The sequence below is a fragment of the Cottoperca gobio genome, chromosome 16 (assembly GCF_900634415.1).
Source record: "Cottoperca gobio chromosome 16, fCotGob3.1, whole genome shotgun sequence".
NCBI classification, from domain to species: Eukaryota; Metazoa; Chordata; class Actinopteri; order Perciformes; family Bovichtidae; genus Cottoperca; species Cottoperca gobio.
The window spans coordinates 16,934,005-16,959,193 of NC_041370.1; the positions used below are offsets into that span (position 1 = coordinate 16,934,005).

Below are 25,189 nucleotides of genomic sequence, written 5' to 3' on the forward strand. Positions count from 1 at the left end.
TGCCACTACATGACTACATACATGACTTTGTATTGTCAGTGTGCACTGGGAGTCTTTTCCTCCTACGTTTCTCTCCATACATCTCTCTTTCTGTACCATCCCTCCCTCCCTCTCTTCTCCCTTTTCTCTCCCTCTGTCCCCTGCCTACTAAATCCCTTTCTGCCTTCTTTTGCTTCACTGAGCCCAGATAGGCCTCTATGTCTTGGGTCTTAATTTGACACGGTAATTGGATGACAAGGGACAGTTCACCGTCCCTTCCTCATGAGTCAGCAGAGTTTTCTTGGCTAGTGTTTGCCACTACTAGGCGCTGAGCGGGGACGGTCAATTGTTCGAGGCCAATTCAGGTTTTTGTGTCTCCATCTGCATCAGTTTCCAGGGGCGGCCGAGACCACACACAGCACCGCATTACAGTCAGAGGGACTTTATAGAAAGTACTTGTTAATGGGAATATGAAGTTGGGGTGAGTCGTGTGAGCGAAATCAGCTTAACAATGGCTACAGTTCTGTTTTGGCAACACCAATAGGGGTTTTGTGAGACATAGACAGAGCAGATATAGCTAAATGCTGACAGCGGAGGGGTTTGTCATGGCAAGACTGATGACCTGCCAAAAACCAAACCAGTTTCTTTTTAGGAGACGAGTAGATACTTGTGCAATACAACTGTGAAGCCCTGCCAATGCAACATTGAAAAAAAAAAAAATGTGAAATGAAGTATAGAAATATATGTCGATGTTCCATTCTGGACACAACTGTGAATGTTCCATACAAAGAAATGATAGTAATATTTCATACCCTCCATTTTCTCTGTTTTTATAACATTAAAAACAATATCATTTATCCCACTTCCCGCTCGTATAATCAAGTCTCTTCCCAGGGACTGTTCGTTTTCATGGTATAATATTGTGAACAAATCTTTAAACTGCCATTTAAACAATTCATTACTAACCCCCGGATTAATGGGTCACAACTGTTTGAAATCATGTATGAATAGTTTGTGTGACACTGTCTTTTTGGCAATACCTGTGATTACAACTGACGTTCGTCTCCGTCTGGGCAGCTGGTATCCAGGTTGCTATGCCTTTTTCAACTGCTTCAAAAATATTGCCCACATGTAATGGAGCCTAATGTATGCGCAGGCTCGTATATGCCCAATGGCTAATAGTCTTGTAGAACTGTAATCAGCCACAGTAACTCCTATCTGATGTAATGGCTTGTAATGCGTACATAATACCAGTGGAGCTATTTATAGACCAGCAGCCAATTCTCAAAAAGATGGATGTGTTTATGCATGTGAGCTGCTGGGTGTGCACACACATGCTTGTGTACATACTTCAGTTTGCACAAAGCACGTTCTCATACAGTGTTGTTTACTTTCTCTTTGTCTGTGTGTGCCTGTCTAGTTTCTGTCTTTGCTTTTTGTGTGTGTGTGTGTGTGTGTGTGTGCGTGTGTGTGTTCCTTTGCGGATACTTAATACACAAACTGTACAATATGTATGTGCTTAGCAATGTATGTCTGTGTATCTCAGGACTGTCTGTGTAAGTGAGCACATCTGGGTGCCTGTGTGTCTGATGGAGTGTGTGTGTGTGTTGCCTGAAGCTCTCAGTCTCTCCCGGGGGGGATTACATCACAGGGCAGTTATCAGACCTGAGTCATCAGAGAGGTTGAGAGGCCCTGTTCTTCGCTGCGCCTCCATCTAAATGAGGACACACTTCAGCGTATTATGAGATACAGAGTTTTCTTTCTTTCTTCTCGTTCTTATTTTATCTTTATATGACAAGTGCTCTTATTGCACCAGGTGCTTTTTATTGCTGACCTGATTTCATTATACCGTCGACCCTGTGTTAACCTACCTACAGTATAACTTACTTACTTAAAGTAAAACTACTACAAACTACTCATTTGCAGCATTAGAAGACAAATTATTTTTATTTGTATTTCTTTCTTTTTCTTTCTCTTTTTCTTTCTTCCTTTCCCTTTCTGTCTGTCTTTCTCACCTTTAGGTACCTTCTTTTTTTTTTACCCATAAGATTATTATTTTCCTTTTAAGAAGAAGACCAAGAATTAGAGTAGGTCAGTTGAAATGTGTCCCTCCGCTGTCATCTCTGTCTGCTTTCTCATTCCTTCCACTCACAAGGCAGTCTAATGATTTTGCCACACAGCAAGATAAGATTTCCACAGCTAATGAAGGATCAGTTCCCGACCAAATAAGTCTACATTTGGTCTGTGCTTTCATGCAAGTCATGCACACTCTCAGCTGATCAGTATCATCTGACTGTGAAAATCACCAGTCACAGTTAAAGATGTCGATGAGGTGGTTTATATAATGCTACAAGGAGATACTTTGTTGATGATTCATGCTGCTCCTTCAGATACTAGTTAGTATTTGTACTACTTTTTCCTACCAGCTACCTACGGTTTGTCCTGATATGTCTCTCCACCAGACAAGCCTCCTCATGTTTCTTATCACCATACTTACACGTGTTATGTCTATACAATATATTCCATATTTTCTTACCGACACATCCTTTGATGTCTCCTTTGCTCACAAACCATGTAATCAACCTGCAAATCGACCTCTGTGTGCAAAGATCTTAATATCCCTGCTCACATAAGACCAGGTTGGAGAGCATAACTCCAACAGAACTTAGCTTAATGCTGTATATGTGGGGATTTCCATTTTTATATTTATTGGCTATCATTTGCATTTTTTTGGAATGACTAAATTGTTTCTTCAAATATTGAAGAGTCAGTTCTCCCTGCACTTTGCTTTCTTTGTCCCAGCTCCAATGGGGTTTACTGGGAGGGCATAATGTGACTGAAGGTTCATGCTATCCTCCAGATCCCACCCCTGCTTTGCAGAGTCACTCTGAATAACCAATAAGAGCTGCCATTCCAGTGACAAGACGCTGATGCCTCACTGGCTACCCACATACAAACACTGCCACACTGAACCTGTTGAGTTCAGAGTAGTGCACGGCCAAGTTAGAAGTTCTGCTACTACATATGAACCTTTGCAGTAACCTTATGCTATATGTGCACCAGCACAACTACTACTACTAACTATGGCTGTGTTTGGGATCCACTTTATGAACATTTGGTTAAAAACACATCTCGTTCATGAGTTGAACAACACTAGGGCTTGGAACTTCACTTTGGATTTAACTGAAGAGACTTGGGTCTTAGTTTTGGCAAAACAAAAGCTTTGACCCCCACCTCTGGATTATGATAATCCTGTAGTTATTATGTTGAATAAAAATCTGTCATAATAAAGTCAGGCCAGGTCACACAGACTGTGTTGACTTATTTGGTTTCCTGGGTCCTTGTTCTTGTCTGAAACGACGATGACAAAATCATAACATGTTGGATTATCATTCCTGTCCTTTCGACATCTAAACTATGGCAAAAGGAAGACCACATCTTCAAAACTGTTTTACAATTTCAATTATTGGTTAAAGGACTGATTGAGCAACTCCTATAATCTGAAACCTGTATGGCAGCATGTGTGACGTGTGCAGCCTTCTTGGGGCTTTCCCCCTGGCTGACTAACTGTGACGTAGACGAGGGTGTGTGTCTTGGACCGTGTGAGTGTAGTGGCAGGAAGGGGGTGGCTGAGAGAGACAGCTGTGCAGGCTAGATATGTAGTTAACAGTAGGAAGCATTCACACTACACATTCTGCTGCAGTGTGTCACCAGACAGTCTTTCTCTCTCTCTCTCTCTCTCTCTCTCTGCTCTCTCTGCTCTCTCTCTCTCTCTCTCTCTCTCTCTCTCTCTCTCTCTCTCGCTCTCTCTCTTGCTCTCTCTATCTCCTCGCTCTCTCTCTCTCTCCTCGCTCTCTCTCTCTCTCTCTCTCTCCCCCCTCTCGCTCTCTCCTCGCTCTCTCCCCCTCTCTCTTGCTCTCTCTCTCTTCCCCCTCTCTCTCCCTTCTGCTTCCCACTCTTTTCCCCTCCACTTCTCTCGTCTTGTCTGTCTCCTGTTTCTCCCTATCCCATGCACACACCAACATACAGTATATCTCAAAAGTGAGTACACCCTTTAGATTTTTGCAAATATTCTGTTATATCCTTTCAGGGGATAACATTATCCTACTGAAACTTTGATATAACTTAAAGTAGTCAGTGTGCTGCTTGAATAACAGTATAGATTTATTGTCCTTTGAAAATTACTCAGTACACAGCTGTTAATGTCTAAACAGCTGGCAACAAAAGTGAGTACACCCCATAGTGAACATGTCTAAATTGTGCCCAAAGTGTCAATATTTTGTGTGACCACCATTGTTATCTAGCACTGCTTTAACCCTCCTGGGCATGGAATTCACCAGAGCTGCACAGGTTGCTTCTGGAATCTTCTTCACTCTCCACGACGACATCACGGAGCGCACGGATGTTGGACACCTTGCACTCCTCCACCTTCCTCTTGAGGATGCCCCACATGTGCTCAATTGGGTTTAGGTCTGGAGACATACTTGGCCAGTCCATCACCTTAACCTTCAGCTTCTTCAGCAAGGCCGTTGTCATCTTGGAGGTGTGTTTAGGGTCATTATCATGTTGGAAAACTGCCCTACGGCCCAGTTTCCGAAGAGAGGGGATCATGCTCTGCTGCAGGATGTCACAGTATATATTGGAATTCATGTGTCCCTCAATGAAATGCAGCTCCCCAGTGCCGGCAGCACTCATGCAGCCCCAGACCATGATGCTGCCACCACCATGCTTGACTGTAGGCAAAACACATTTGTCTTGGTACTCCTCACCAGGGTGCCGCCACACACGCCGGACACCATCTGACCCAAACAGGTTTATTTTGGTCTCATCAGACCACAGGACATGGTTCCAGTAACTCATGTTCTTGGATTCATTGTCTTCAGCAAACTGTTTGCGGGCTTTCTTATGCATCGGTTTCAGAAGGGGCTTCTGTCTGGGGCGACGGCCATACAAACCGATTTGATGCAGTGTGCGGCGTATGGTCTGGGCACTGACAGGCTGACATCCCACTTCTGCAACCTCTGCAGCAATGCTGGAAGCACTCGCACGTCTATTTTTGGAAACCAACCTCTGGATATGACGCTGAGCACGTGGACTCAACTTCTTTGGTCGACCCTGGCGAGGCCTGTTCCGAGTGGAACCTGTCCTGGAAAACCGCTGTATGATCTGAGCCACTGTGCTGCAACTCATTTTCATGGTGTTGGCAATCTTCTTATAGCCAAGGCCATCTTTGTGAAGCGCAATAATCCTTTTTTTCAGCCGCTCAGAGAGTTCCTTGCCATGAGGTGCCATGTTGTCCAGCATTCAGAGAGAATTGTGCCCAAAACACCAAATTTAACAGCCCTGCTTATCATTTACACCTGAATCCTTGTAACACTAACGAGTCACATGACACCAGGGCGGGAAAACAACATCATTGGGCACAATTAGGACATGTTCACTATGGGGTGTACTCACTTTTGTTGCCAGCTGTTTAGACATTAACAGCTGTGTACTGAGTAATTTTCAAAGGACAATAAATCTATACTGTTATTCAAGCAGCACACTGACTACTTTAAGTTATATCAAAGTTTCAGTAGGATAATGTTATCCCCTGAAAGGATATAACAGAATATTTGCAAAAATCTAAAGGGTGTACTCACTTTTGAGATATACTGTACGTGCCTGTGTGCATGTGCAATCATTTACACACACATAGTCACACTTTTCTCTCTCTCTCTCTCTATCCCCTCCCCCAGCCACAGACTCCCCCTTTCCCTCCCTTCCTGCCTCCCCAAAGTTTCCCGCTATAGTAAATTAAGTCATATCTCCACTATTTCCTTCTGTGGAACTGTGCTTATTCCTGGATTATACCTCACCCACACATGTACAAACACACAAACAACATCCTTTCTTCTGAAAAAAAGTTGGCAAAACAAGAAGTTGCTTCAAGGACAGCATAAAGCTGTTCTTGCCTCTCCCAGACGGGGTGTGTCAAGGCTTTTGTCTGTCTGATGCCGTATTTAATATCGGGAGTTAAAAGGAGGGGTTGGGGGGGCGCTGTGTGCATGTGTGTGCAAAAGTCTCCAGGTTTTTTGTTCTTTAGAGAGAAAGAATGTTGGCATGAAGCTAGCCACCAGGGGAGGAGGAGAAGGTCGGAGTGCTCAAGTGCTGCTCCAGGTTTGTTTCATTTCATTTGCTCTGTAATGAGTCTTGTTACTGCTGTGAGAGGCAGAGAGATCTGACTGGGGAGTTCAAAGTCAAGCCACAGGGAGGGGGGAAAGGAGGGAGAGGAGAAGAAGAAGAAGAAGAAGAAGAAGAAGAAGAAGAAGAAGAAGAAGAAGAAGAAGAAGAAGAAGAAGAAGCATACAAGCCCTCACTTGAAAACTTCTGAGCATTTCGGAGACAAGAAAAGCGACAGACAAACTTTTCTACTCCTTCCTTTACCCTTTCTTCCTCTTCCTGCTCCACCTCCTCCTCACTGCCCCACACCCTTCTCAAATGAACCCTCTCGCTTGGAGCTCTGAAAAGAAACTGAAGCGGAGAAGCTTGCAAGAGGTCTTTAAAAGTTGGCTGCGCCTGTGCATGACTGTGCGTCTGTGTGTCTGCTGGAGTGTGTGTGTGTGTGTGTGTGTGTGTGCGCCTGGGTCTGTGTGGGAATGATTACATCAGCCTGCTGCAGCTTTATGATTGGTTGGTGAGCGTGTGGTTTGATTCAGTGTGCCTCGGAGCCCGTGGCTGAGGCTGTAACCCTTTGTGAGGGGGAGAGGGAGATAGAGAGAGAAAGGGAGAGGGAGGGAGAGAAAGAAAGATAGTTGTCAGACTCAACCGGCACTGGAAGCACTGTACTGTACCTGCTGCCATCCGATCACTGACTGTCTCTGTGTCTCTGTCCTGTGAGCTACAGCTTTAGGTCACACAGACAGTTTTGGTTTTTTTGAAAGACAGAGTCGACGGCCTGGATAGACTGAAGGACTAGTCTGCAGGCTATGTGACAGGTAGCACAACTGCAACTGTCAACTGTCGCACTCAAATTTGTATCTTTCCCTCTGGAGGAGACAGGGCGACACAACAGCAAGGTTTTTCGTCTTAGTGACTGTGTGAGAGTGAGTGTGTGTATGTGTGTGTGTGCGTGTGGGAAGCCGGGCTCACTCCAAAAATGCCTTCGTGTTCCCCGGACTGCTGCCTATTGCGGGCCGTGGAGGTAAGACCGCTCTCTTTCTGTGTCTCTTATCTCTCCTTGTGTGCCTCTCCTCGCCTCCTTCTCTTTTTACATGTTAAGACCATTTCTCTTTGAAGTACTGCTATGATTAACCAGGGGCGAGACATGGAATGTTTAAATACCTTAAAGGCTGAAGACAATTTGTCTTTTGCGAGATGTGAGCAGAGCAGTTTAAAAAAAAAAAAGAGTCAATTACGACAGCGGCTTTGAATGATTGAGGCTGCCTTGCCTTTCGTCTTGAACATTTTGGACATGTAGAAGAGCGCCTCAGGCCTGGTTTGTGCAAATTGTGATGCTGTAGGCTTCATCTTCATTCAAGAAGAGAACAGGATTTCTTTGTAATGTCATATATTATGTGGGAAGTGTGCATACATGACATGCGTAGGCTTAGTAGTCTGGATTCCTGTGTAGGCTAACAAGGCTGGATTTCTCTGCAGGTTAGTTTGGCTGTTCTCCTTTTCTCTTTGGGACAGTAGATGTGTGTAATGTGACATTATTAATGCATGGGTTCCTTTTAAAAAGCCAACCTGTGGACTTTAGGACTATTTATCACAATGGGGATGGCAGTGATATGACCTGTATTTGTTGTTTATCTTGAACAAGGGAAAGCTTCACAGTATATACATTAATATCTGGGTTTAAATCATCTTTCGCAGATGAGATCTTAGAACGTATTTTAACCTACTCAGGGTCTCATTCACTGTTGCTATACAGTGTATAAATGATACTGGGTGGATCAGTATTATTAATGGAAAGATAATCAAAACAGGTTTTATTCATGGCTTGGATTATTTCCCAATTTTAACATATTAAGTTATGGAAAAAAGTGAACCTGTGACGCTAAAGTTGAGTTTGAAGCATATCTCTGGATACTTGCATACATTGTCTTGATGAGCTATAATTGGAAACACCATGCTTACTTCCTCTCAAGCTACAGTACAGTATCCATTTGGTGTAGCCAGTCCCGCGTTGTGTTCACAAGAGCAGATGCTTGTTATACACTGCAGTATATTTGCTTCTATATAACACCAACAAGTTGCTATAAGAAGTGCTTGTCTGTGATTTCTAACACCACAATTGCTACATAGTTTTGAATGTCTGTTCTTTTCTATTGTGTGCTATAATTACAGGCCTGTGTATGCTATAGTGTATGGAGCTCTATATAATAAATACTATGCTAGTGTTCGAAGAAAATTGCTGGCTTCACCCACCTATTAGGCTGAGTGTTCAGAAATGGTTTGTGTTAAATGACTTTATCGCAACTTAGTATTGTGGGGTTACCATAAAAATTCATATTCAAACCATCTCATTCTAAATGTATCCTTCGCGGCTGGAAAGGTCTATCTATCTTTTGCTTCATTTGTATCACATCAAGGACACTCTTATAACTTGTTTGAAAGCATTTTTCCAGTCTTCTTTATCGAAACACTTGATTCTTTAGTTTACCAAACTGCCTTGAATTTGATGTCTGTTTATTGTAAGCGAACTCTAATATATGTTCTCCTTCTAGATTGTGAAGATCTTCAGTGAAGACGGCATGGGTAAAGTGGTGGAGATCCCAGCCGACATGACAGCCAGGGACCTGTGCCAGCTCCTGGTTTATAAAAGCCATTGTGTGGACGATAACAGTTGGGCACTTGTTGAACACCACCCGCTGCTTGGGCTAGGTAAGGGGCAGAGCCCTGCAGCCTCACATACACATGAAAGCTCACACAAACACACATGAACAGACACTCGCATACCCACACAGAAAGCCATGGATTTTTGGGTGGGCTGAGACATGCAATACAATCACTGACATACACAGGTGCATTCACATAAATGCATGCCTGCATGCTTTCCCGCATACTCTGGCAGACAGACAGTTCAGGCGCATATTCTCACGGAGGCATGTATTCAAGCATGAGTGCATGCACATACTATACAGCATATGCACGCACAGAGCCGTAATGTCCAATGATCTAATCATGTCCAAAAGGTAGCTGGAGCAGTGCAGTATTATGCAGACGTGAAAGCTTGTGAAAAACTGAGACAGACATTGAGCACACACATTGAGCTGCTTGTCATTGAAAACTATGTAGGTTAAATGTATTGATATGTGTTCGTACGGAAAATGATTGAGAAAGACAATGCATTGCATGTGAGGTCAGAGTTGCTTTAGCACTGACAGGCTGATGATTTGTTGATTGAAAGTGAAGAAAAAAGGAAACGCGATTGCAAGATGCCTGAGTTGTATGTGTATTTATAGGAGAGATTAAGCTGTTGCTGCTGGATGAGAGTGTAAACTGTTGCGTAACCCTCCTAAACTTTGTCATCATAAAATCTGATGCTAATTGCAGTTAGACCCGCTTGAGCATTAAATTCATTTCGCATTCTTTTTATTTGGTGTTGGTGGTTGCGCGAAAGGTTTATGGTTCAGGCACAGGATAGTGAAAGCCACAGTGAGTATTGTGAATGGTACTTGACAACCTTCACTTATGTTTTTAACTTGGGAAGGCTCATTTAGGGCACAAGACTTTTTGAGTCTCCAGATAGTAAAGAAAACTATCATACTGGGTATGGACAAGGATTCAGGAGAGTTCCACCCCAGAGTATTAATCCTAAACAACTTTTAAAGAATAATTATTATGCAGAGGATTATACAATGATGTTGAAGCAAGCTACAAGAAGAGAAGGTGATAATTGAACAGTATGGATCAGGAGATATTTTGATGTTACTAATGAACACTGTAACAAAACCTTTGCCGATTTGTGCCGCTCTCAGTGTCAGAGACGGTGTAATGTTATTGATCCAGTACTATAAATGACACGGCAGAGAGGCGATGGAGAGGATTGATGAAGGGTTTAAAAGGCCATGTTTCATATTAAAGGTTCTTTAGACCAGGATTGGCGATATCACCGACACCACTTTGCTGAAAATAGAAGCCCTCACTGCATCAGACATAGACCTCAGGACTAATGTAGTGTACAAAGGTCAAAACGATGATACTCAGGAATGAGGAACAGTATTCTATGTAGAACATTCAGTTTCAAATAACATATTGAAGTGTTTTTAGTGGTCCTGTTATTATTAGGGGGTAGCATGTTATAGATTCAGGAGTAAACATTGCTTGAGATGATGGACGGAGGGATTAGCACTGAGCTCTGCACTTTTGCTCCCGTTTGTTAAAAGACCAGAGCACTCACTGTTTGGATATTTTTTAACCCCAAATGTAGCACTACAAAGATGCAAGGGAAAAGAGAAAGCAGTAGTCTAATGAGATGCTTTATTCCCGGGGAATCTTTAAAGTGTTGCTACATTAGAAAGGAAGAGATCTTTGCGTTTCTATCAAGCTGATTTTGTGTTAGACTTGGCAGTATAACAGAAAGTTTGGAAAGCTGTGGTCAGCTGAACGTTAGAAAACCCAACCTCCCCCTGAGGAGAGGGCGATTATAAAGCACTTATGAAAGACAAGTTGAGCCTGTGCTCATGTCTGTACAGTTTAACAGATGTGGGAGAGAAGGGGGTGTAGTTTTATATAGAGCAGTTTGCCTGGTAGTGAAACATACCGAAGGAAGAGACATGGTGGAAAAACATATGTAAAAACACTTCAATTCTGCTCTTACAACTGACAATGTATTTGTGGCTGTTGTGCCGTCACGTGAGGAAATTTTTCAAAAATATATTGCATTATTCGAAGTGCAGGTCCCGACACTCTCACCTAATATTTCACCATCCATCATGATCTGATTACATTTCTCATCAGTGCTGCCAAAACGATGCTGCCAAATACAGTTAGGTTGGCTTGTTGTAAATGACATCATATTTGGCTCGGCGTAACGCTATTCTGTTATAGCCCTTCTTCTGTTCTCACGCACCTGCACTGCAACCGTAGTCTTGTAAGGTCTGGAATAATTACTTATCGTACAGTATGTTTAGGAGAGCCATAAAATGAGATGTGATGAAGCAGCACCGTGCTGATGGAAGGGTTATGCATTGCACTACAGAACTAGTAACTGTCGGACTAACTATGTGTGGATTTGTGTCTACGTCAAAATGATATAAGAAACTTCCCAAAAGTATGTTCATTACAATTTGTCACAATTGTGCGACATATTTTGGGTGGAATTCTGTTTAGTGGTATTTGTTACACCTCTGGCTATTGTATGCATTGTATATTTCTGACCTATTCATTTCTGTCATTTAGATATTTCAACCAATGATTTGGCTTATTTGTAGCTATGTTAGTACAGACGTATGTGACTTTTCCGTTATGAACTGTGATTGGTGCACTGTGTTTAAATTAGTTCTGTTAAGTACTGATGCTTTTGTAGTTGTGTGTATACTGTATGTTGACGGAGCCATTTGTTTGTAGTAAATTAAATTAGTCATATTTTAGTTGGACTGGTCAAAATCAATTGTTGCTGTATCTGCTGACATTTTGTATCTTTATCAACAATAGTTTTGAAGTATAGATGAAGTGCTTTTTGCAGTATGTAAAAGTCTTGCATGTGTTCATGCATGTGTGCACAGACTGTACGTCTGCACTGCACATGCATGTACCGGGATCCTTCGTGTGTGTGCACATGTGGTGGGGGGGGTAGACGAGAATAGAAGTTTCAGAGAGACCCGAACAATAGCGTGTTTGAATAGAGAAGCCTATTCCCGTACATCGCTGCCCACTCGCTTCTACGCTGCTGAATGGGATGAAATGGCCCTTTGAGATAAGTAACACTGACCTCTACTTGTCACCCCAAAAAAGGTTAACAACTCTGGGACAGTGAGGTAGTGTTGCCAGGATGAGTCACTGTCACAAACACCAGTGACTCATCAGACAGGCGACAAGTTGAAACGGAAAGAGAGAGAAGAGTCGTGACAGTGTCAAAGAGATTGTGACAGAGGGGATAAAGAGGGAGCACATGAAATGAGATAATGATGTAAGATAGAGCTGTGCAGTCAGATTTCTCTGAAGTTCTCCATTTCACATTAAAAACAGATATCAGAGCAAATACTGGTATTGCAAAAGTTAGTTAAGCATTTTAATTAGATCTACTGGGGAAAGGAAGGATGTCTTATTAAAGACGTGAGAGAGAGAACTTGGAATTGAGTGAGTCATGACTGGTTTCAGCATCGGCAGTCACAGAATATAAATCACCAGGACCCCTGACCACGTCCATACAAGGACACACTTTTAGTTGAATCGCAGCCTCTTTTACTCTCATTGAAAGAGAAACGCTTTGGTCTGATCACATCGGTCGTCACAGCTCATTTGATGAGCGCAAGCCATTGAAACCAGTCTGCATTTCTAAACATCCTATTAAACCACTGAGCAGGTCAAATGAAACCCCGGATAAGTTTAGAGCATTTAGTTACGTTCAGGGATTATTATTATTATTATTAATTTATTTTATATAACATAGTTTTGCATCATTATTCTCATTTTCTTTGAAAGACATATTAAAATGAGCATGATGTGATTTCTTTGCGAGGATCTGTACCAAACAAAGGTTTTTACCCTGAATAAGAAAGATTCAAACACATGTTGGATGGCTGAGCTACACTTGGAACAAACATCTGACTTGATATGTAAAGAATAATGATGGTCAGGTTTTAAAGGACAGAAAGATGCACTAGTTTTCACTTTTAATCTTACACTACTGAATATCAGATGAGTGGTTAAAAATAAACCACATGACTTGTTGAGATGAGATTTCTTTCAGTTTCATTTTGATGTTTTTCTAGACTTTCTGTTTCTGATAGAGGACTTTCCCCTTGCATTCTAATCTCTACAGGTCATTTCCATGTTACTTGTGTGGCTTACTAAGAACAACTTTGTGATCGTAAACCTAAAGACTGCAGTATGTTTAGATAGGAATACAACATTCACATACTGCCATTCACTCATTTGACAGTAGTGCATTTTATAATTACAAAAAACTTACACCTAGAAAATTCTGCAATAGTTTAAATAATAAATACTAACCTCCTTCATTGTTGTCGTTCCTCTCTCTGCCTGTCTCCCCTCAGAGCGCTGTCTAGAAGACCACGAGCTGGTGGTTCAGGTCCAGGCCTCTATGAACAGCGACAGTAGATTTCTCTTCAGGAAGAACTATGCCAAATATGAATTCTTCAGAAATCCCCATGTAATTGCTTTTTCTTTGACATTTCTTAACATGAGTGTCACTCCTGACGTTGTCTTGTTGAAATATGTTCCACATATGGCCTGTAAAAAATAAGTAATATAATTACACCTGTGGCAACAGCTCCTTGTGAATAGAGATGTTCAAGTGAAGAGTTCACTGGTGTAATTATTGTCTCGCTCGGTTTGTGTTCTTGTGAAATATTATGACAGCTGACCGACTAATGAGATTTGTGCAACATTTTTGTTTCTGTCACAAATTCCTACCATATAATTATTGTCACAGTGGCTGATATTCTCCATCTGTCTGCCTCTCCGTCTCTCTCCTTCTTCTTCTTCCACCAGGCATTTTTCCCGGAGCACATGGTTGCATGGTGCCAGGAAACCAATCGTACGATTCCACCATCTCAGCTCCTCCAGGTACATGCAGCGCACACACACGCACACATTCTCTTCTCTTCCTGTCACGCGCAAAGCTTACTTTACCTCAGAGTCAGCACCCGCTACATACTGTACAATCAAGCTGACATACCTCACCTCTGACCCTTAGACAGTGTGTCTCGTCAGAGCCTGCAGTAATAACTACCGTTGATCCCCTGTTGACACACGACTGTCTCGGCACACGCACCGCAGGCCCCACATTTGCGATGAATGGAATTAGGCAGTCAGAAATAGAACGTACAGTTCCTCACGTACCTACCGTATGTTTGCACAGCACAAATTCACACACCTGTGTCTTAATGCTACTTATCACAGATCACTCACGGGCCATACACTGCTGTCACAAAAGAGATGAAGAAAAGAAAAGTTCTGGGAAGAGACCAGACAAAACGATTCTTGGGATTTTGAAGAGCTTTGGTCTTAATGGACGGAGGGTTTACATGCAGTCTGGCTTTCCTGCATCAAGTAAGGGAGCTGTCAGAGACAGAACCACAAGTGGAATCCATCCCTTCATCCTTGCCACTCACAGAAAGCTTTTAACTCCCCTTCTGATCATATAGAGGTTATGCTCTACGTAGAGGAGTCAATAAATGAACGGGGAATGCGGTGAGCCTGAGTTGTGTCAGGAATCCCCAGTGCTTGACTTATTCTAAACACAAGATCTCTGCACTCAATTAGAGTGCTGTCCAAACCGAGAGGGTTTCTGACCCGAGCTCAACCAGGTGTTTGCAATTTTTGCCATTTATGCAAGAAGCATATGTCAACACAAAGCAGCAAGGTGTAGTGCCTCAAAAAGAAAGCGCTTTCAACCAATGTCGCGTGTGAACGTGCGCTTCGCAAACGTCGGAACTTGCTCATGCATGAGGCCCACTGTGGGGTGTTTCCAAAACTCTGAGAAACATGTGCTTTAAATATTGAAGAGTCCTCTGGAACAGTTTGCCTTCCAGCCGCAAGCCACAGATTCCAAATCAGCTCTAATAACTTAACCTGCCACTTCATAGTGTGATATTTTTGTGAAAAATGAAAACCGCAAACTCCAAATATTTCAGACACCCACAAGAGGGCTTAAGGGTTTCCAATAGGAATGCACTGTATGTTGAATCAATGTATGTGCTGTATCTGTCCTGGCAGCCACATTGCATAACACAACACTTTGTTTTGTTTTGCTTTCACTATCTAAAATTTAAAATAAAAATGTTTCATGCTTAAAGCATATTTAATCTATCTATATACTATATTTGTGTTTGATTTTTTAGACAATAGCACAATGTCTGGCCTTATAGTGGTCGCTACCGCGGTGTGTAAGCATTCAAGCTGCCTCCCATCTCGACCATCAGCTGTCAGTCTTGCACGGATGCAGAAAGCCTAGATGACACTGTGTTCTTTGACAAAAAGCAATTGCCTCCCATCTGTGATGCCTCTACAGATGGTGTCTGCTACAGCTTTCAGCTTATCTGACTGTGTGACGGTGACAGAGCGCTTCTAGGCTTCAAATGTGATCCAATGTTGCCCTCCTGAGGCAAAGGGCCCTGGATGAAGTACATTATTGAGTGGATAAATCCAAACGTTTGTGTTCTGATGCCCTGTGTCATGTCCCCTCCCTCAGAACTTCCTAGCAACCAGTAGCTGTCCAGAGATCCAGGGGTATCTGTATGTGAAGGAGACGGGTAGGAAGTCGTGGAAGAAGGTTTACATGTTCCTGCGGCGCTCGGGACTCTACTGCTCTACAAAAGGAACCTCAAAGGTAACAGCAACTCGAACTTTCCATCTTCAAGGCAGGGAATATATTTCCTTGTTATTTTTCTTTCCTTTGTAATTACTGTCTTTATTTATATACAATAATTGAAATGCAGATTACATTGAAATGTTATAGCAATAACAACGTAAATATTCCTGATTAAACGTAATTACCTTCAAATAATCCGCCTTTTATTGACGGTGGTATCTCTGCATATGTCTGCGTCTCCTCACTGTGTCTCCCTGTGATGTTCTTACTTATTAATTATTTCTGTCTCCAGGAGCCCAGACATCTACAGTTTCTAGCAGACCTTGAAGACAGCAACATCTTCACTGTCATCACAGGCAAAAAGCAGCACGGTGCCCCCACAGACTACGGGTTCTGTATCAAGGTGAGTGAGATGATTTCTAATGAAATATTATGAGTGAGGAATGATTGACATCCTGTGCAGCTCCTCTTCTCATGAGAATGGTTTTGGGATCCACATGTATATGTGAGTGCTGATGTTCAGGTTTATTGCTGTATTTCTCAATGTTTTCTTTATCTTAAGTGTTTTATATTATAAATGATGAGCAAGCAGATACACATGTTTTTTCTCATTTTCTTGGGTGGTGCTGGTAGTAATGATTACGATTATCTTTGTTCTCATTCTCACAACTGTGAATTCGCAGCCTAATAAAAGTCGAGGGGAGTTGAAGGAGTTGAGGATGATGTGTGCGGAGGACGAACAGGGCAGGACGTGTTGGATGACAGCCTTCCGGCTCTTTAAGGTAACACCATAATAAAAACATATGCAACATAATGTTTGATGATGTGTCAAACACTCATTAAGAATTTTGATAGTGTTGCTTTACCACCGTTGTCCTTTTTCTTTACAGTATGGGATTATGTTGTACCAGAATTACAAGATTCCCCAACAAAGAAAAACATTACTCTCACACTTCTCAGCACCTGTGGTAAGTGAACTACTTTATATACATTTCAGTTAAAGCACCTTAGAACCTACACCACTGAATAACTCCCAGATCGCAGACCTAAGCAATACATTGATTGTGCAGGAACACCATTGAAATGCATAAACCAGGAAGTGCTTACTAACTAGTTTGACAAGTTTAGCAGAAGGTAGACCTTCATTAAAAATGTTTATCTGCGCCTCCTCTCTTTTTATTGCACTGCCTTTGTTTACAGCTGTACATGGCTGCACTTGTGTTGCTGCCTTTGTATCCACATTTTGACTGTCGTGTATCTCTGTCTCCCTCTAGCGGAGTGTATCGGAGAACTCCCTTGTCGCGATGGATTTCTCAGGGAGGATAGGCAGGGTGATTGACAACCCCGTAGAAGCTCAGAGCGCTGCCATGGAGGAGGGACATGCATGGAGGGTGAGACACAGCCTCAGTTATCTCTGTCAATAATGCTTTGAGCGGACCTCAAAAGATCTCTACAGATGGCACTATTTATGTTTGCTCAAATATTCATACTCACCAAATTGTTTTTTTGTTGTAAGTGTTGGTTTATTTTAGTTATTTTGAGCTGACACAAGCTGTTTGTCTATTTATAAAGCTGATATGGCTGCAGGGCAGGTGGCAAAATACATGCGTCAGATTTAATCTACTTGATTTAGACTGTTTTAAACTAATCCACAATAATTAAATCAGTATAATCCAGTGTCCACTTTGCTCTTATTTAAGGTCATTTTACAATACAGTAATGCCTGTTTTCACATTTAATGGGATTTTTCTTCATTGTTAAAAAATGTGAAGCCCGTTGAGAAAAACGGTAAATACAGTAGAATAACCCACTATAATCTGATCATGAATTAATCCCTGTTGTTTTGTCTGTATGTGGCATCTCTCTCAGAAGAGGAGTCAACGAATGAATGTATTAGGCTCTCACAGTCCACTACACCACTCCTCACTAAGCGCAGGTAAACGCAACTTCCTTTCACATTTCTTCTTTCAGTCTAAATATTATGAACAATTTCAAAATGTATTTTTGTATTATCTGTGCAGTCATCCACATAGCTCAGTTGTGGTTCCACGGCAGGATAACCAGAGAAGAATCGCATCGCATTATCCACCAGCAGGGACAAGTCGATGGGTAAGTGAGCTGGAGCTAAAACGCAGTTTACACATGCACTTTTCAAATGAAAGAGTTGAATTATTTATTTATGTTTTTCCTTACTGCATCCCTAAAATCATGTCAACTGAATATCTTTCTCACAGCGTTGTCCTTTCTCTTGTTGCACAGGTTGTTTCTGCTGAGAGTCAGTCAGAGTAACCCCAAGGCGTTTGTGCTCACATTGTGCCATCACCAGAAAATCAAACATTTCCAGATACTACCGGTAGGAGTTTAATTTCCTTTTTAACACTTTTAATTAAATAGTTGTCATGAAATATTGAAGGGAGTTGTTATTAAAGCTGTTTTTAGTTATCTATATGTCTCTTGTGACATTTAATTAAAGCAACCTTGACGGTTGTAATGATCAAAATGATTTATGTCATAAGGCTGCTGTACTCCCTTACAGATCATATTGTTGCATCTGTTAGCCCAATAACTTTACCTTATGGTGACAGAAAAGCATTGTTTTGGTAAGCCAAACCAATAATCATTAAAATGATCATGTGAATTTGGTCCTACTAGAATAAAAAAGCGTGCTCAAAATCAGCATGTACAATGTAGGAAGTCAATCTAAAAATATATAATATGATTTGCAAAAAGGTGAGTAATAATAGTTTATATATGTGAGTTGTTGCTAACAATGTAAAACCATTATTATGGTCCTTTAAAAAACATTATTTTCTCTTTCCATGTGGTGTGTTGCTGCCCTTTGACGCTGGCAGTGTGAAGAGGACGGCCAAGTCTTCTTCAGCCTTGATGACGGCGCCACCAAATTCACCGACCTGATTCAGCTGGTGGAGTTCTACCAGCTCAACAGAGGAGTGCTGCCTTGTAAACTCAGACACCCGTGCACCGCCGTGGCCTTATGACATCTTCGGATCATCTGAACCCATGACCCCCATCACTTGACCTGACTCTGCCTAAAACAAAGAAAACAACAAGAATCTTTCTGTTGGTTTTTGTTTTTATCTTTACAAGAAGCTGGTGAATTGACTGATGTTTCGTTGTCATTTTATTTTTGTCTTGAGTCCGCCGGAGACTGCTGACTTGTTGGAATCTCTTTTGCATGAATGTCGGAGGAGTCGGATGCACAACTTGCTCACGAGGTTCCTCGGTCAAGAAGACAAAGGAAATGAACACTGCCGTTTGTGACAATGCTGTTGCAAAATCTTCCACAATCTTGCTACCCATAGTCATCAATAAGCTTGCACACACAGTGACTCTCAAGGTTTTATCACACAGCTCAAGTGTAGACTGTGTTTCCCTTCAACTGGACAATCAGCAGGACAGTTCAAGCTTTAGTTTAGACCACTCTGCCCTCTGAGAACAAACTGTAGTCTCGTCCTCAAAAAATAAACCATAGAGTTGATTGTCTCTTAGTTTTGCACTCATCGAACTGGGAGTTGCCTTTGACGGTGCATGACTTCTCCGCTGTCTTAACTGTGAGATGGTGCCACCGCCCTCTAGTGTCATAGGCATGTGACGACATGTCAAAATTCAGCATGGACGAGATTTGGAGGCGCAAGAAAGAGTGTCTTTTGAGGTTTGGAAACATCAGAAGTTTGTCAAAGTCAAACTTCCCTGGAGCCTTGCTATGAGGAAAAAATATGGAACCATTGAAACAAAGTATTTTTTTTAATAGTGGACAACACAAAATCTGCATTGTCCACCCTCACAGAAATGTGTTTGATCATCTCTCACCACACATGTTTTCTTTTCTTAATGGTGGTCATTGCAGTTATGTATTGTTGTCAATAGTCTCTTTAATAGTATATTTTTTTAAAGCCCACCTTTTGCATTCTGGTTATTTGCAACTCTCCATTATTCATATATGCTACAATAAGGTCATTCTGTACTTGCTATTCTATTGCATGCTCCATTTCCCTAAAGTATGTCACATGTGACTTCCACAAAAATGAAAAAGCATTTATCAAATCATGGTGTCAGTCAGGGTGAAACAACAAGTAATAAATCTACCGGAGGTTTGTCACCAGGTAGACCGTTTTGGTGCCTGTACAGTTAGAAAGTGAAACCAGCTATTGATTTGGAGGAAATTAGTAAGTGCACCCAGATGCAGTAGTTCACTGCAGGCAAAGGCATGATGAGACGATGACGGTGAATCCAAGGAAACTAAATATATGCAATATTTGTCAAACAAAATTAGATCAGCTCAGACATACAGTAGATCCTTTGGAAAACATTGTTTCTGGCTCTGGACCCTCTTTTCTCATATGTTTCACATATTGTCCCACAAATGTTCTGTTAGGACTCAGTGAGATGCTGTCAGATATAAATGTGGCTAGGAACATGGTTTAGTGTCGATTCTGTGCTTTATATTACATATAATGCGGCCTTTTTCTGCCTGGAAGTACCTGTAAACTAACTGTATCACATATACGCCTCCTGCCTACTGCATGCCACCTCTTAATGAATTCAGGCAGACCGTCTACGAAAAGTTAACTGTTGCTACTCTGTAGGGAAAATATATAATGAGAGAAGAGTATTCAAATGATCTCTATCTCTTCCTCTTCTCAGCCTGTCTCGCCCGGTCTCATTGCGCTTTCTTTAGCCTGCTGTGAAAATACACTGTCAGCGGTGTGGCAGCAACATAAAACTGGAAATTTTAGGACTCAGACTTCTGACTGCAAAAGTACTACAGGGGCCACTTTGATGATTTTAGCCCATGTCCCTTCATTTTAATTTATGGACTTGCCTCTGGTCCATGATGTGCTTTTGATTGACGATAATGAGATCATCAGAGCATCAAACCGAAAACATGGGACGTAAAACACTTTCTTTTTTAATACTTTTTTAACAGCTATTGATCATGTCTGGCAGAATGGAACTTAATGGCTAACACATTAAGAGCAAAACCATCTGATATTCATATGTGTGTCACAATTGGATTCATAATCATCCTCTTTGACAGTTGCACCACAAATTTCTTTTTTTTGTTCACTCACACTTTAAAGTTTTATGTAGTCGAAGCTTTGGTGGCAGCTCTGGTTAGGTCACAAGCCAACAGACGATAAGATATCTGTTTGTACGTACCTGTAATGCAACATCAACAGCCATGATTTATTTACCTGCAGGTTATCTAAGGTATATTGGACATCTGGGATGCAGAATAGCCGCAGCATGGTCACTATTATTTATCTAAGATGCAATGACTCAAACATTTTTTTTGAAAGTATTGCAGCAAAATGTATTTATTTATCTGGATGTGACTGATTACTTGAAATTTTTAGATTTATTTTTCTCTGCGCTGTTCTGTACTGTTTTCTATTGTCATTACCATGGAATGATTGACCAGTGTGATATATTATTATAATTGTTATTGATGTAATGACATAGCATCTACTGTTTTCTCTTTTATTTTTGGATTTATTCAAAGATAATTTTGTCATCATAAATACTTGTTATGAAGTGATGTTTTAAAGCACACTGGCATCCCTAGTTTTAACATTGTCATTCCAATAGATGACAGGTTGTTGTGAAATTGAACAAAAAAAACCTGAGTTTCCCAAAGCATTAGTCACAATTATTTTTCTCTACTCTTTTAATTACTGTTCTTATTTCTCCCAAATTTATAAAATATCTTCTGATAAGAATTCCAACCCTTATGGTAAAAAGCCTCAAGTGCTCTCATCGTCACTCTTTTTTGTTGACCTAAACTAGGAAAATATAAATAAATTAAAGTAATAAAGCCTAAAATGTTTTGGGAAACTGGGTCAAGTGACATTCTCATAATTCACTGTTTAAACACCTTGCCTTGAAGAAAGAATTGTAGAAATGTAGATGTAGAAAAAGAGCCCTTTACATTCAAGTTAAACCTTCTATTAGAGTAGATATAATTGAAGAAATGCACAACAGCAATCCGCCCACACATTTAGGCACGCAAGGCATTGTCACAATTTTAATACCCTTAAAAATGCAATGAGCAGGAATGGGCTAAGTCCATATAAGTCAAACCATACCAGAGCAACATTGTTAGATGGTTCACAGCATTGGCCTTCTTTCAGCAGAGTGAGTTTGACTTAATTTATTAGGTTTTATCATTTGTATGAATGTGAATTTTGAATTTATTGTGTAGAGATTATTTCACTGATATTCGACATGTGGATAATTTCGAGGAATATGGATTATAACAATACATAAACAATTTAGTAGTTGCTGAAAGTCATCTTCAGATATTGAGACATCTCTGAAATGTTGACGCAAGCTGTTTATAAGTTATAATCTAAGTCCCCTGAGTTTGAGTCTGTCCTCTCATCTTAAAACTCCCAATATCTTTTTTTTCTTCTGACTGACATGAATGGTAGCAGATGTCAACATGTGAGGCACAGGTAGCCTTTAAGGTGGAGTGAGTATTTGCATTAATTCAATTTGTGAAAAAATCAATCAGGGGATTTGGATATCCATGTTTTTACACTTAACAGAAATGAATGTAACTGGGTTGCTCAGGGTTGACTTAGAGCGTGTTAAAAACTACTGGTCCATCAGCTCTCTTGGACTCTTATGTACAAGATAATGATGGATTCATAAATATGTTAGTGTCATGAAGCTGGGAGTTGTTACGACAGACTTTCCATTATGTGCACCACCAAACTGCTAGTTGTGATTACTTGATATATACGTGCAGCAAAATGAAGTACATCCATTACTCCTTAAAGAGTACAGTTGAAAGAGTTGTTCATTGTATTGTTGAATATTGTTTATAAAAAAAAAAAAAAGCCTAAATTACTTGCCTGGTTACCTGAGCTGATTTAAAACCCTATCTCTAACAATGTTACCTATTCAACAGGTGACCAATTCATAAAACATCCTCAATTTTTCTGTCCTCAGTTCTATGAAATTAGAAGAAATTCTAATATCTATCTATCTATCTATCTATCTATCTATCTCTCTATCTAGGCACTCAAACATGTAAATAAAATAACTAAAAGATAAGGGCAGTGTCGGTTTTGGTAGCCAGGTACTTCACAGATGGTGCCTCTGATGACTTCTCTTTCTCTGCACAAACCAGACCTAACATGTGGACCAAATGACAGACAAAGCTTTTGTTCAGAGGGGACCGCACACTCAAAATTACTAATTAAGTACTCGATAAATACAATTCAAACACAGAAATCGGCACACCGAATGATTCTGGTGAAAGGTGATTGAGAGTTAATGCTTGTGTTTGCAGTTTATTTTCGGAGTTGAAAGTGAATTGGCCCTGCTCCTGCAAAAGCGGATTGATCGATTATCATCTTGACTCATGCATTTTCATAACGTTGTCACAATGCAAGATACCGTGGCTGTACAAATGAGTGAAGTAAAAATATATCTATATATAAAAAATATAAACTATTATGTATTTCAGGGAATGCAAAAAAGAAAACAGTAACTTATCTCTTTTTTTTTAAGAGAGAGCTCCTGTATTCAAAATGTGCTTTGCTTAATTCTGTAAATAGTTGGATGGCTTATAAATCTTAATTGTAACCTTTTCAGGTATTTTTGTACAAATAAAGGACTGATATATTCTGTTTATTGTAATTAGAATAAAACATTAATACATTGATATAAAAACCTAAACCGTGTTTGTCTTTATTGAGGAAAAGCTTCTTTGAAAAATGTGCTAACTAAAGAATTTAACACTGCTGTATTAGATTAATGTAATAGATGTATATAGATACCATACTGCATGTGCTTTGGTTGTCATAACTATTGTTTTCCAGATTCAGGTGTGTCCACAATCTAAAAAACAATAGGTCCTATCCTGGGCCAAATACACATTAAGGTCAAATGTAAAACATTCTACTGAGTAACCCTTGGTTTCCACTGGATGGTGCAATATTCCAACAAGTTCAAGGACTGATAAAAGTTATTGTCAGTTATCATGGGGAACAATTCAGTAGCTGGTTTCTCTTGTAGTTTACACATTATACTTTAATTATTTAGCACATCTTTCATTTGGCTTCATTTGGTTTACATTGTGCAATACAGAGTTCTTTGTTTAAATAGTCATATGATGTGTCTCCTTTTTGTTACGGCCACTTGAGCCAGGTCGTAACAAATGGGGCTTGTCTATTAAACGGGAATTATGCCCATTTTCAAAAATCATATATGTCATTCCTATGGTCTAGGACAGTCTAAAAATATTAGTAAACATGAATAACTCTCCAACAGCTCCAAAGAGAATGAAAGATGTTATAGATGACACTGAGAGCACCCAGGGGAATGTTCTATGTCACAAGGTGTTCAATTATGGCATTGCAGCTGCAGGGAATAAACATAATGGGGAGATAAAAAGTTTGTTTTTGTCATTTTTGTTAGAACAACAAGTGTTACAGTAAATACTGCAATCACTTTTTGGCAAGTGGATAGCTGCCTTTTATGTTGTGTGCCCTTTAAAGATAAACTGGCAAAAAGGACTGGATTGGTTATAATCTAGGGCACAGAGCAGGTAAAACAAGGCAGTGTGGTATGGGTAATTGCAAAATAGAACATTTTGTTTAATTTGATATATAACTCATCTGTTATTCATGTGAATTACGGTCTAGTTTCCAAATATAAGGATAAGGATATGATATCAGACAAAGGCTGCCGAACACAAACAAAGATCTGTGTACTTTTTTGTTTGTTTCTATGGATTGAATAAAAGCGGCAGAAACTGTGTCAGAAGTAAGGTGACTTGGACCTGGATCATGGTAAAGTTTAACGTTTCTGAAAGCTTGGATTTGAAAACATTTTAGTGTTCCGGGAAGAGGAAGCTGATGAAGACTATGAGACTGTCGGGAAAGTTTAATAATTACGTTGTACCAAAAGTGAATGTTTTTAATACAAACGTTTTTACCTCAGGGCGCGAAAGAAAGACGAATCAGCCAAAGAATATATTCACACACTCTACATCAGGGTATTCAACTAAAATTCAAAGAGGTCCAGTTAGAGAAAATGTCATCAAGCAAAGGTCCGCAACATCATAATGTCTAACTTGCATTATGAATTAGTCTGATAAATATTGAAGTAGCCTAGTGCCAGATTGTACTCTGCATCATGCAAGTCTTTCCAGCGCTCTTCCCTAAACAGATCTCTTGTTGCCGACCCTGTCTGCCCCTGACCTGTCTGTCTCGCCTGTTTCCCGACCCTCTGCCCAGCCCCGATTTACCCCCTTGCCGGCTACCTGTTGGTTTGTTCTTGTAGATTATTATCATCCAGCTGTGGATCTGTTTACCCTGCTATAACTTGCTCCTGACTACTAATAAAAGTCATTATCGATTATCCTTGGTTCATCATCGACTTGTTGTGAGAGAACAATCTGGCCAGTCATGGACTCAGCGCACCCCGCATCACAGCAGAACCCCGCCTCGAGAGGGTTGAGGGGGCCCTCCAGATGCACAAGGCGAATTAGCTGCGGAGGCACGCCAGTCATCTTCGTCTCATGAGCCTCTACTGTGGCCAGGCAGGCCATTTCGTGTCCCGCTGCCCGGTAAAAGGCAGGACTCACCAGTAATGGGGAATGTACTGGTGAGCCAAACTCCAAGACTTGTCCCCACTCAAAGACCCCTGACCCACGCCCGGCAGCTACTTCTGGATAGCTCTCAGGCCCTA

General features: G+C 40.8%; 1 protein-coding gene across 4 annotated transcripts in view; it reads left to right on the plus strand.

The window, feature by feature from the left end:
* The window catches only part of grb10b (growth factor receptor-bound protein 10b), a 62,824-nt gene extending 39,657 nt beyond the window's left edge, over positions 1 to 23,167 (plus strand). For 3 of the 4 annotated variants that reach the window (XM_029450819.1, XM_029450821.1, XM_029450822.1), the window contains 12 exons: positions 8,691 to 8,847; positions 13,188 to 13,303; positions 13,645 to 13,719; positions 15,347 to 15,484; positions 15,759 to 15,869; positions 16,150 to 16,248; positions 16,357 to 16,434; positions 16,741 to 16,857; positions 17,336 to 17,402; positions 17,488 to 17,575; positions 17,726 to 17,819; positions 18,319 to 23,167. In XM_029450819.1, the coding sequence (XP_029306679.1) occupies positions 8,691 to 8,847; positions 13,188 to 13,303; positions 13,645 to 13,719; positions 15,347 to 15,484; positions 15,759 to 15,869; positions 16,150 to 16,248; positions 16,357 to 16,434; positions 16,741 to 16,857; positions 17,336 to 17,402; positions 17,488 to 17,575; positions 17,726 to 17,819; positions 18,319 to 18,465 (1,287 nt within the window). In that variant the 3' untranslated portion in view covers positions 18,466 to 23,167. The remainder of the gene's footprint in view (positions 1 to 8,690; positions 8,848 to 13,187; positions 13,304 to 13,644; positions 13,720 to 15,346; positions 15,485 to 15,758; positions 15,870 to 16,149; positions 16,249 to 16,356; positions 16,435 to 16,740; positions 16,858 to 17,335; positions 17,403 to 17,487; positions 17,576 to 17,725; positions 17,820 to 18,318) is intronic. The other variant, XM_029450820.1, reaches the window with a different exon arrangement.
* The last annotated feature ends 2,022 nt before the right edge of the window (positions 23,168 to 25,189 follow it).